Genomic DNA, 13,375 nt, shown 5'->3' with positions numbered 1-13,375 from the left:
GTTTAACCCATTGCTTCTGCATTACAGGAATTTCTTTCTTCTGAATTAAGTACAAGATTTTGCAATTAGTGACTGAATGGTGTGTACATGCAGTTCAGAATATTCTGCAGACAGCTGATGTCTAGCTATGCAGCTCTAGCTGTTGTGGGTGGGTTCCAGTGTGTTATGGAAGATGGCATCTCCCTTACCTTAGGGCAGGCAGGGATGAAGAGAGCCTCACAAGATCAGTGTCAAGTTTCCCAGAAAATCCTTTGAGCTGTCAGAAAATTAGATCACAGCAGAGGAGGAGATGATGTGTTGGTATAAAAATAGTTTTAGGGTTGATTAGGAGGTCTGATGTCTTTGGAATAGCAGAGATGCACCAGTTCAGTGCTTTGATGGAGTGGAGCAGAGAATGTCAGTGTGTGGTAAACTTTTGGAGCATTGGTCTAATAATTATGGTCTTATACAAGACACAGTGAGGATTTAGGAGGTGGAAGGAATCTCTCAAAGCATGAGTTTTGTAAGGGTTGATATAAAATACTGGAATTTTCTTTAAAGTGGCAATTCTTTCCCAGAGTAAAGGAATGCACCTGTATATGTGACAAAAGAGGAATGGACAGTACACTTGGAAAGTTGATTCAGTTCACAGAAACAGTGTGACATTCTTTCTGCATTTTCCCACCGTCTTTTTGTTCATTTTTGAAGCATTCATCTGTTTGGACTTTACAAAAAATTATTCATATCTAGACCAGCATAGTCCAGCCTGTGTCTGCAATGGGTTAAAGCAGTCCCTGAGGCTCTTGCAAATTTGAAAAGTGGAATTGAAATGGACTCTCCATTGATCTGGAGCCAGTTCTGTTAGTATGTTGGGGGTTACAAAATCGTTGTTGAGGTCTCAGGAATCTTGATGAAAAGACAAATCAAGCTATGTTAATCAAAATGCAGCAATTGTGGTGACTGCTGAAAGAATGTAAATCAGTTTGGGCAGGTGGCTCAATTCATCAGATCGTTTCCCACACTTGCTTTTTATGCATTTTCTTTTACTCTTTGATTACCTTCTCACACATTTGCCTGGGTTTGTGGGACACAGTTGCCTAACTTAGTGATGCACAAAAGTTATCTTCTTTAAGGGAAAATGGAGGTGTCAACACCCAATGGATGGAAGAATCCTCTCTCTTTTTGGTTTTAGCCAGCTTTCACTGATATTTCCATTTCTCGGTCTTCCTTCCCCAATATTCTGCCACCAGGGAGGGAGCTCTGCTTTAAAAACAAAAAGTAGAAGTGGCAGATGAAGCTGAATTTTCTGATTAGTGGGTGACTATTTGGTGATGCTGCAAATCACAGGCAATGCCAGAATTAGGCCTGCTAGCTTCATGTACTGGCATAGCCTGCATGCACCTCCTCAGCTTTATTAGCAAGAATTGTCTAATTTTTATTTTGGTCCTATATTTGTGTTTCAAAAAGCTTTTTTTTTTTTTCTTTTTCTGTCCTCCCACCCAAAAACTATGAAAATAATACTGCTGAAGTACCTATTTCTCTGCTGAATCATTTATGGTCATTGCACTTGGTACAGTTTAGGTTCGGGTTTTTTATTTGTTGGTTTGGTCTTTTTGCCCCTAGTAATAGTAATTGTAATTGTAATTGTAATTGTAATTGTAACTATTTGCACATGCTTAGGGCTTCCTGCTCTGGAGTTTCCAATCTCCTACCCAAAGGAGGAGGAAGTCAAATTACAGATGAGAACAGGTTGAACATCCAAAAGGTGTAAAGATTGTCCAAGTCTGTCTGGCAGAAATGGGAAGGTTTATTCTGAGTCAGTGATAGACAGTGATGAATCTTCATGTGAAACTGCTTCACAAAATGAAAAATTTCTTTTCTGTGCAGAAAAAGGACTTAGGCATATTTTCTTTTCTTGTCCAACCCAAAATGAATGCTCAAAGGATTAAATGGTGATGAGGATGACAGGACAGTGTGTTTCCACCTGGAAGTTCTCTTCCATGAGTTCTCACAGGCTCCATGGGCTTGAGTTGATTCAGCAGACAAAGGGTTTCACTCTTCCAGCTTATCTCTTGCCTTTCATAAATATTACAATAAGAAAAATGAGATATGTAAGTAAGGCAGAGGAGGGGGGACCCAGTTACATCAATGCAGAAATGCACTCAGCCTTATAGCAAAATTGTTACTTGAATGATGAAAATTATTTATCCTGATTATAGAGCTACTCAAAGATGTAAAACAAAAATCAGAATTGTCATGACAGGATCTTTGAGAATTAATAAGCAACATCATTCCAACTTCATGTAACCTGTGGTTTAAAATTCAGACAAAAATGATGAATGGGTGCAATCAGAAAAATACAAATAAAGGGAAGGAATTCTAGATTCCTCAGTAAGAGTTATAAATGAAGGTTCTCAATAAGGAAGAAGATGAGAGTGTAACAAGCTAATGCAGGTATTGCATTCTGTGTAGAGACAAATTGTGAATCTGAATAAGAATTGAATGATGGGGCTGATGCCAGCAGTGTGCTTCCTTCTATTCATTCCACAGATGCCAAGTGACTAGTTTAGATCACTTGCTTACTTTCCAGGTGGATAAAACCAGGTACGAAGGAAAGGAACTAGAGTGATGATAAGTTCATAGCAGTAATATGCACTAAGGAGGACAAAGTGAAGGTCAGGAAAGCTGTAGAGGGAAATGCTGAATTGTCAAGGTAGGTAGGAGTAGCTACACCTCAGCTGTGGAGCATCTGCCTGGACAGTGCTACAGCTGCCTCCCAACTCGTGCTAGTTCCCTTTGCTATCCCTGAGGCAATCCTAGAGCTCATGGAGGGAAACACAGGATGTAGAGCTAAGATAATGATTGGAATTGTGTGAACAGACATGACCCCCTAGAACCAAGTAGGGGAAAGGAAGAAAGGGAGTGAGGAAGCTCCTCAGGATTTGACAATAAATTTAAGAGGAAATTATCTGAGGGAGAAAGTGAGGAAGTGGCAAGAGTTACTAAAACCAAGGAAGGTATTGAGGGACATATATTATCCCTTAAGGAGGTAACAAATAACTCAACCACAGGACAATATGGCATATTGGCTTTGGCCAGGAGAAGGTCTGCAGAGGTTTAAATGAGAGGTGGTTTTGAGTGGGAGGAACAGAAGCTAGACTGAGCTGTCAGACAAGAGTCTTAACTTAAATTATTTGGTGAAGTTGATTTAAGGTGAAGCCATGGGTTGATCTATGAAGGAGAACAGCTGGACAAGGATACCTTGATAAGGAGGGAAGATTTCATGCAATGGGGAAAGCATAATAACACTCTGACTCTGTAATTGGAAGAGGGCAGCAGTGCAAGAGCCATAAAAAGATAGCTTAAAGTAGAGGTAAAAAGAGGTTATGAATCCAAGTAGTACACAGACACTAAGCACAAATGAATGAAGCTGGTTGAGGAAAGAGAGGCACTGAGAAGCCCATGTGTTAGGACTGAAGACAAAGTGTGTGGCATCCCTGCTTTAGGAGAATGAGGGGATATATGTTAAGGCAAATTCAAGTGGAAAGAAGAGGAAGCATTTCAAAGCAGATGCATAGCAGCAGGCTGAGTGCAGTAATAATTAGCCCAAGCTGAGGCAGAGCAGCAGTTAGGTGAGCTTTGCAATTACAAGTGGGAGGCCCAGATATGAAAATGAACTTTGAGCTTCCAGAATCAGGGAGATTTGAATGTATTATGAACAGAACATTTTCAGTCTCCCAGGGAAAAGAAATCTGAGCCAGGCTAGCCATTCTGAATTACCCAAGCAAGCATTACCTTCCTAGTTAGAGCTCACATGCGAGGAGAAGATCTTGGAGTTCTCATCAAACCCTACCATTTTCTTTATGATGCTGCTTAATTTTGATGTTTGCATGCCCCTTTGGGGACCAAGAGACTGAATTAACTAACATTAAGGTACCCTGAGATCTTGAGCTGGAAGGAGCTGTAAAATTTCAAAATACTAATATTGCAACTGTCCTAGGCCAAGCCCAAGGAGATGAGTTTTCCATACCACACATGAACTCACACCCAGCTGTGCCAGTGGGTTTAGGCAGTTTGGGGGTTGATTCTGTAACCAAGCTTGCTGTTTCAGCTTCCCTTTTGCAGACTGGCCTAAATAGCACTTCCTAATAGACTGGGAGGTATGTAATACTACACTGAAAAGTGTTACAGTAATAAATATCTTCAGTCTCTAAGGTAGGTATATAAATAACAAAATGGAAACTGCATTGCACCAAAATTGGCCAACTGCATCCCAGCTAGTAAAGAAACATTATGTAGGTAAAGAGGAAGGCAAAAGGAAACAAGCGAGGAAATGGGATATGAAATGTGATCAAATAACTAATTGAAAGCCAGGTGAATGTGTCAAATAAATAGCAATCATAAAATTCTAACAAAGTGCCTTCTGACATTTGTTCTAACCCAGAGCTGACTTTCTCTCCCGCCTGTGTTCTGTGTCTCCCAGGTTTTGTTAGCTATGACAATCCGGTCTCTGCACAAGCTGCTATCCAGGCTATGAACGGCTTTCAGATTGGCATGAAACGCTTGAAGGTTCAGCTGAAACGCTCCAAAAATGACAGCAAACCTTACTGATCTTAACCCCAGATGCTTACTGCTCTTATTTTAGCTTTCTTAGGGTAAGTCCCATGAGCAAACCTGTCCTCTGCAGGGGGGTTAAGAAAGAACATAGAGCCAACCTTCACCAAGGGACAGTTATTTTTACAGTTACCACTTCCATCTCCCCACTTGTCCTTACTGCACTTGGCTCCCATTTCCTTGCCAAGTAATTACTGAGTTGTGTTACTGTATTTTGTTTTGCAGCATAATTTATCTCCTTTTCGAAACAAAAATAAACGTCTTGAAATTCCAAACAGCACACACACACAGACACAAAAAAAATGTGCAATTTAACTCTGTGAACCCTGGTGCCATTAGCACACAATAAAAGTTGTTTTCTATGGATGGATCGTATTTTACCAGGGTGGCACCAGCAGTTTATAGGTTAAACAAAATGGCCTCATGCCAGTTGAAGCACTTATTTTGCAACAAAAATTGAAATAAGTCTTTCCACTACATCAACTTGTTTTTTGAGAAGATCTGATTTTTTTTTTCGGTTCAAATCAACGTATTGTTATATATTAGTCTGATTTTACACTGGTCGTCTTTATATTTCATTTTTTTTAAGTTCTTGTTTTTTTGGAAAGGATTAATGTAAAAAAGATTTAGAGATCTGTTTCTAAAGCTACAGGGTTTAAAATAAAAAAAAATAAAATAAAATGAGTGACAATACTTGATGTTTCTTGAGAGATAAATTTAATAATAATAAAAAAAAAGAAAGCCACAGGCCTGTAAATTTTATTTGTAAAAAGCATTTCTATTTTTATACAAAATTTTTACTGCCTCAGAAATAATGGAATTTATTTATTGCCTATTGTTAACTTATTGGATACCTAAAGAGCAGCTCTCTATGCTAGCTAGATCCTTTGAAGTAGTCTCTAGAGTAATTGTGCCAAGAATGGGCGCTTTTTCACTGTTGAACCCTCCACCCTTTGCAGTTCATGCTTTTATCCTCTTGTTTGTATTTGTCTGGTTATTTTGTTCGTAGTTTCCATTACCTAGTTTAAAGTTCAGTTGTCTGACCCTTTCCCTCCCCCCCTCCCTGTACCTTTCTGTTGTTACATTTGTAGAAACTGGTTCTTTCCTCTCTTTTCTCCCCAAAGAGGAATCCATTCTCTCTGACTCCTTTCAGATGGATTCTTTTGGGGTTCCATTGTGTTCTTGTTGACAAGTATTGTAAGTTAATGCAAATTATGTGAACAGCTCGTAGGCTCTACTGATAAAAGATTTGCATTAGTTTTCTCCTGCACCCATAAAAGTGATTTTGTTTGTGCTGCATAGATTCTGTGTAACTTTTTTCCTCTTCCTTGTTTTTTCCCTAGACATCTCCATGCCCGTTAGCCCATCGTTTGCCTAGCATGTCCCTGTGGCGTCTCAAAAAAAAAAAAAGTTTCATCGTCCCGTCATTGTTTCTGATGTCTTTCTGACCTCACATCATATTTGGTTCTCCTACTGACCTAGTTTGACCTTTGAAATTTGCATGTGACCTCATCTAGCTATGAATTCTGGGAAGTCAATGTGAAAAAACATTGCTACATTCATGCAAGACTGAAATTTATTATTAGATAAATTAATGATAGGATTTAAAAACAACCTGTGGCAAAATGTTTTTTCTTTCTTTCCTTTTTTTTTTTTTTTTTTCAGTATTAGTTTCTGGTTTTCTTCTTTCCTTGGAGTTTTTGTTTCATTTTGTTTGGGTTCTTTTGTTTTGGGTTTTTCTCTTGGTTGATTTTTGGTTTTGTTTTTTTTCATTTCGTAAAAAAAAAAATAAAAAAAAAACAGACTTGAAAGTATTATACAGGGATTGGCATTCTGCCTGGTCACTGGTGACAATAGCAATATGTGTCCAGAGGCACAGAATGTTGGTTTCTAACAGACTACTTCCAAAACAGTTTAAGAAATAAAACTGTCTGATTTTAAGTCTCTAGAGGTCTGTAATAGTTTTTACATTTTTCAGGCAGTGTAAAGTTTTTTGATAAGGCCATTTTAGGTGGCTCACTTTCTCATTAAAGTATATATATAGAACCACTTTTTGTAGATTAGTATAAGAAAATATTTACCCTGTTTTAGGGCAAATGCTACCTACTTGTGTCACCTTTTGCTGAACTGACTCACAGTTAGACAATCCATGGTTTAATGCACATGAAATTACCTATATTTTATACTGTTTCAATGTACAGAAGAAAGGTTACTGTAAAATGTGTTACGTTGGTGCTTCTGTGAATTAAGTTGTGGTTTCATCATGAGTCTTATGGTCTTAAGTGTTCTATGTTTATAAAAAGACAAGTTTAAAATTGGTTTACTTGAACAACAAGAACAAAAAGAAGATTCAAAAAAAAAACACAAAAAAAAAAGTTGTTTGCTTAAAAAAAAATAATTTCATGTGAAAATGAAAAAATATTCCAGAATAAGTTTGTGTTGGCTTGTGACGCATTGATGTCATTTTTTTATTGTGAACAATTTAGGTGTGTTTGTGTTCAGCAAAATGTGATCAGTTTTTCTTTTAAAGAAAAAAAAATCAGTGAAACTATAGTGCCAAATTCCAAAGGTACTTTCTTCCTAGAGCTTCAGTGTGTTTCTTGTGTGAAGTAATTTGATAACATGGGTATTTTATTATGTGTTTTGTATAAATCCCTAATATTTAAAGAAAAAAAGAGGTTAAAAAGTTTGTTAACTTGCTATCCTGTGGTCTTGTTGCCTGAAATTGTTATTGTTTGTTATTTCTCTTTGATGTTTTTTGTAAAACATTGTATAAGTGCCCATGTTTCACTTTTTTAACCACTCTGCACACATCAATGCTGTGAAAGCAAACCTCACTATGTATTTTCTTCATATTGTATGGAAACCTCTAAGGTGAGAAAGTTTTGAACTTTTAACCCTTTCCACCCAGAGCTGTCTTGAGTGTTAATACCTTTTATACATTCACCATTTTGCTGTTTATTTTTATATATATATCTATATCTATAAATATATATATACTTAGTTTTTTGTGGTTTATTTAATACATGGTTGAAATCAGAACAATGCACAGGGCAGATCTGAAGGACAAAAATATTTTACTGCTGTCTAAATTTCTTCTGTATCTATAACTAAAATTATTTAAAACCGTAATTAACTTGTGGTTTTCCTTTTTAGATTTTGGGGATTTTGTCTTTTCTTAAAGAGCTTTTAATATGCTGCTGGAATATGCTATTCAGTATTAATAAAATAAAAGAAAAAGAAAACAATTCTTTAATTATCTATTGTGTGAGCCACTCCCAACCAGGAGCGGTCAATCCACCATTTGAAAACCTTGAGGGAAAAAAGAAAAAAAGAATAATAATATTTTTGTAATTTAAATAAATGAACTTTTGCTTAAATCAGATGCACTAGATCTTCCTGGGTGAAAATTCAGTGTGCACTGCAGTTAAACTACTTTTTATGGATAAAGTTTACATACACTGTAATGTTTGGTGTTATTTGCCATTATTTGTCACGGCAATATACTGGCTTACTCCTGCAGACACTCGTACAGAGAGGAGTAACTTTACTCGTGCCCGTGGTCCATGGGAATATCTGTGTGACTGGTGTGGGTGTTTGCTGGAGGAAGCTCTTTGTAAGGAGCCAGAAAAGAGATGCTGGTAGCCCTTTTCACTGCCTTGTAAGTCTGATTGGGTTGCGTTCCTACCGCACAAACAGTGACCAACAACCAAATTCGGTTCTTTGCCACCGGTTCAGCAAATTCATTGCCAATCCAATGTGTGTGAGCAGCAGTACCTGCTACAGGTCATAAAGTGCCATAACTTCTTCCACCTCCTAGTTCTATCTGGTTATATCTGAAGCCACCTAAAATTAAAAACTAAGCCCTATATGAGCAACATCAGCTGGTGCACTCTTGTCTCTCATCCCCAACTTAAATGCTTCTTTATGTAGAGCCCTGGGATGGAAAGGACTAGCCTCTAGTGATGCAAAAAAAGTTTCCTTCTTATAGCACATGCACTTATAAATAAATGATCTATACTTTTCTCACGTTTTTACTACTGCTGGGGCCTTCCTACACCCTTTGAGGGCTATTTTGTACTACTTGCAGCAATTGTGCGTATTCAAAGTATCATCTCACGTACGTTATATTATATATATGTACATATATATATATATATAATATGAGATCATCATTTGGATTGTTTAGAGACTGTTTCACTAATTTTTCTCATTGTACCCACCGTCTAAATTTCCAAAGCTTTTGTAGATGCCCTGGTGTGTCCTGTGGGTTTTCCAGTCCGGTTAGAGTATTGATGCCTCTGGTCCCTGGGCAGTGTAACTCGACATCAGGCTGCCCTGAATTACTCCACAGGACATTGGCTGAGCAGTGGGAGACAAGGAATGTTTCTGTACTTCCAGGCAACTGAGATGAGACATTGCTTAGAAAAGTGTCCATCTCTGGAAAAAAAAAAAATTCAAAATTCAAAAATAAAAAATAAAATTTAAATACAAAACCAAAAACCCAAACATACACGTCCTGGGAGGCAAATTATCTACCAGTTCTCTTTCAAAATAATGAAAGGAAAAAGCTGCAAGGGTGCAAGGGCCTAATAAGAGAGGAAGTAAAACAAGGGAAATTGCTTTACAAAATTCTAATCAAAAGACTAGACTAGTTGTTTTATCAAACAAATTAGCTAATTGCAATGAAATGGCAGTCCTCAAAGGAGTAACAAGTTCATCTTTCTTTCACCATAGGGGTTACAGTTCCTTGGCTTGTGCTACTCTGGAATCATTTTACTGTTTCTGTTTTTATTATCTTAAGTGCTAATTAACAAAAGGAAAAAAATATCCTGTAGTTTCATTACCTTTTTGGATAATGTCATACAAAAAGAAAAAAAAAAACAAACCTATGTATTTGTGTTTTTTTCGTGCTGTGGGAATTGTTGTTTGTAGATTAATAATACTATCATTTTGTTTAGAATTACAAACTAGTTTTTAAGTATTGTCTGAGAAAAGCCAAAGTTAATGCAATCTAGTGGAAACTGTAAGACCATTTGAGTATTGTTTCTGTTTTATTGATGCATTTGGATTTTGTTGTTTGATGGAATTTGAGCCAAAAAAAAAAAAGAACAAAAAAAAGGCAAAAAAAAAAAAAAGCAGGCTTTCCTATTTCTACAACTTGATTGTACTTATGCATTTTGTACCAGTGGAACTTTTTATACTGGAGATTAAAAAACAAATGGAAATTTTTGTGGCTTACTCTCGTGGGCCCCCTCGATCATGACTGATTTTCAAGTTTGATTTCTGGACGGTAGAAAGAGAGTTGGTTTTGTTTCGAGAATTCAAAACTTTGGCTTGATTTCTTTTTTTCCCTTTGCTTATATCTAGTGTTTAGAATTTTGTCTTAACAAAAGCGGTAAGTTTCACTTTTTATTCTGTATCGTGCAGTTACACAATAAGGTAATTAGAATTAGGAGTACTCGGTCACTTTGCGTGGATAAATGTATTAGTTAAAACGTTAGGGGTTTGCTTTTTTGCTGTTTAGATCAGAGTTTTTTCTGATTCTTCTGTCCTCATTGTGAACATAACCGTGTAGTTGAAACAGTCAGACTTATTTTTGTAACGTATGTTATTGTGTGATGCAGTTTTTTGCTTCTGTCTCCAATATTAAACCATTTTCCTAATACTTGTCTCTCTACTTTGTGTGTTGTATTGTTGGTGGTCATTCTGTGTTGGTAATACATCTGCACACCTCACTGTTTCACGTGCCTGTTTTTTTTTTTTCTCTATTTGTTGGTTGTGTACAAAAGATACAGTCGATTCCACCTAAGTGAATAGCTGATTGGGGGGCAAAAGAGGATTTGTACATTTTAGACATGTTCTGGTTTCTTTGATTTTTTTTTTTTTTTTCTCTCTTCCTCCCCCTAGTCATGCCTTATCACTTGGATAATCTCTTGGAGCAGGAAGCATTTTAAATGAGTTTCCTGCAAAGTCCTATTGAAGGTAGCTTTTGTTAGCCTTCAAACTGCAAAACCTTCTGCACACAAACACACAGAAGACACCTGAAAAGATTTCTTTCTCTTTTTTTTGCTGTGGCATTTCAGTCAGTCTGGAAAATGTGGATTATGGAGATCATTTGTTCTTAGTTGTTAAAAAAAAAAAAAAAATACTCTGCCACTACACTGCAGAAGCATCTGAAACATTCAAGAAAAGGAGGATATAGCCTTGGGATTTTTTCCAAACTGCACAGTAATCTGATGGCATATGGCGTTAGTCAAACTCTCCCTAGAAACTAATCATGTCTTAACTAGAGCTGGGAGAGCCTGCAAAATCTTACCAGGTGATCGAGCTTGTTATGTGCAGTTGTACATACAATACTTTAAAATATATAGCAAAATCCAAGTGAGCACAGGAAGACTTTCTTACTAAAGCCAATGGAAGTAAAAAAATATATATAAAAATTTAAAACAAAAAGGAGAAATAAATTATGGAAAAAAAGATCCCCTGTTGTTCCAATGGGTGAGATTTTTGCTGTGGGCTTACAAAGCAGATCATTCTCAGCATTGGCTGATAGTATTACACAAATCTCAAAAGGGACTAAAGAAATACCACAGCACTTTTTTTTCTCATTATTTTTTACACTTGGCTCTTAGCTTTTTTATTCTATCCTTTCCTATAATTTTTTCCTCCTCACAAGATTCTCTCTGCTCTCCCCCAACCGGTGTCTACCACGATGAAATAAAAGCTGCAAAAGAAAAATCTATATTGTTCTGGTTTACAGAAAGTCTCTTCTCTCCTCTGATCGCAGATACAAACCTTACAATTTGGAGAGGGGGGGGAAAAAAAAAACAAAACAAAACCAACCAAACCAAACCCAAGGAGGAGAGAGAAGCACTGGTGAGTGCTCTCTGGAATTCAAGCCATACGCCCCCATCCCTTTCCTTTGTCCCACTTTCTGTGATGCTCAGGAATCGAAGACCACTTAAAAGTGCTCTTATGAGACCCAAACGACACTCCTCCCTCTTGTCTCCTCTCCCCTGGTCTTTCTGGCGCTCTGGCTTTGGCTCACACACACACACAGCCCCATCAATACCGTCCAACAAGGTCCTGGCGCACTGGGTGTATCCGTGTGGTGTCAGCAGCAACGTTGGTTCCTGCCTTTGGAAGACTTTTGAAATTTTCTGGTGGCTTGTGAGTTGGCCTGGTTGTTACTGCTAGATCTATTTTTCTGAAATTATTTTTTTTCCTTTTTTTCACTTTTCTGTTTCCATGAGAAGCAAACTAGTGATGAGCCTGGAGTGTCCAATGAGCTCCAGTGCCATCCCACAGGGTCTGTTATCAGAGGTCAGGGGTCCAAGCAGCTCTAGGTTTAACCTAAAACCACAGGAGCCTGTAGCAGACAGCCGAGGCAGAAAAGCAGAACCTGATGGTCAGATTATATCCTGGGTCTTTGACACCTTTAGAGTTTATGATCTCGATTTGGATAATTTTGACACCAGTGGATTCAGTTAAGTAAGTCTTGGCTTGCATGATGGATAAATCAGAATTGCTCTCTGGGCTTTTTTAGCTTGTTGTGGATGTTTCCTTTTTTTTCTTTTCTCTTTTTTTCCTCCAAACTTGGTCTTAGGAAAGAAACTAGAGCTTTGTGAAGGGTCTTTTCTTCCAAAAATACAACTGAAAAAAAAAAGACTTATACTGCAGTTAGGTTTCTTTTAAATACTCAGGGCTGAAAGATACAGGGTTTTCTTTCTTTCTTTTTTTTTTAATTTCAACAATGGGGGGAAAATGAGTTCCTTAAAGCAATGCAGCTGAACAGTTTGTCCTGCTTAAACACATGCTTTTAATTTCAATTATGTAAGGCACCTTGCAGTGTTAGCAAAATGTCTCTTTGTTAGCTATATGTGTATCGCCATGGGAAATTACCAAACTGTCACAAGACTCGCTGATTAAAGAATAGCCTGCCAGAGTGTGTGTGCCTTTGCCCAGTGTGACTCTTAGGTATTAGGCTAAGGAAAACAGTTTAACAAAATGTAGTGTGAATCATTCCTGATAAGTGAATAAAGCATTGTGACCAAGCAATCAGATTATTCACTTATCAGGAATCGACTGTACTGATAGTTTGCCTGATCGTTTTTGTTCCTCATCTCTGTTGTAGTTTCACTACTTTGCTGTGTTCTGTTTTTTCTCTCATGCTCTTAGTAAAATCACTGGGAATATCCCTTCGTGTGATCATGAAACGTGCTACTGAGTAACAAATAAAAAAAAATTAAATATAAAAATGATATCTTAACAAAATCTATGCACTTGCTATCAGGAACACAATACTGGATGTGTCTTATATATATTGAACTATAATAGTATTCGATTTCTTAAATAAAGCTTAAGAAAGGATTCTGTTGTCTGTAAAATTTTATGAGCATTAAATGGAACAAAAAAATGTTTCTAGGATTGGGCGCTTTTTGTTATATGAAATCGTCCTGGGTATAAGGTCTTTAACCATGCCCAGGCAAATGTTAACTAATTCGCTTGATATTTCATTAATAATGGAGACTTTGAAAATTAGGCTTACTGAAATCTGCGGGGAGAAAAAGTCTTGCCATTCAGTGACTCGCAGCAAAAGATTTTAAGATGCAGAAATTTTGATCTCTTTCTGTATTTGAAACCAAAACATGTTTGGTTTTGCACTAAAATCAAAAAATGGCTAAAATATGTGAATGAGAAAATGCTATAAAAAAATACAATACTGTACTTTTTGGTATATGACTTTTTTTCCTCCTTATTCTAGATAGGTTTAGAGTTA

At 37.0% G+C, this 13,375-nt stretch overlaps 1 protein-coding gene across 10 annotated transcripts in view; it reads left to right on the top strand.

Annotated features, from left to right (window-relative positions):
* Positions 1-12,966, top strand: part of CELF2 (CUGBP Elav-like family member 2) — a 547,081-nt gene extending 534,115 nt beyond the window's left edge. For all 10 annotated transcript variants that reach the window (XM_059847526.1, XM_059847525.1, XM_059847520.1 and 7 more), the window contains 2 exons: positions 4,463-4,634; positions 5,937-12,966. In XM_059847526.1, coding sequence (XP_059703509.1) covers positions 4,463-4,590 — 128 coding nt within the window. In that variant the 3' untranslated portion in view covers positions 4,591-4,634; positions 5,937-12,966. The remainder of the gene's footprint in view (positions 1-4,462; positions 4,635-5,936) is intronic.
* Positions 12,967-13,375: the final 409 nt, after the last annotated feature.

Source organism: Haemorhous mexicanus, chromosome 5 (genome assembly GCF_027477595.1).
Source record: "Haemorhous mexicanus isolate bHaeMex1 chromosome 5, bHaeMex1.pri, whole genome shotgun sequence".
NCBI classification, from domain to species: Eukaryota; Metazoa; Chordata; class Aves; order Passeriformes; family Fringillidae; genus Haemorhous; species Haemorhous mexicanus.
The sequence above is the reverse complement of the archived record's forward strand: the minus strand, read 5'-3'. Positions and strand labels throughout refer to the sequence as shown.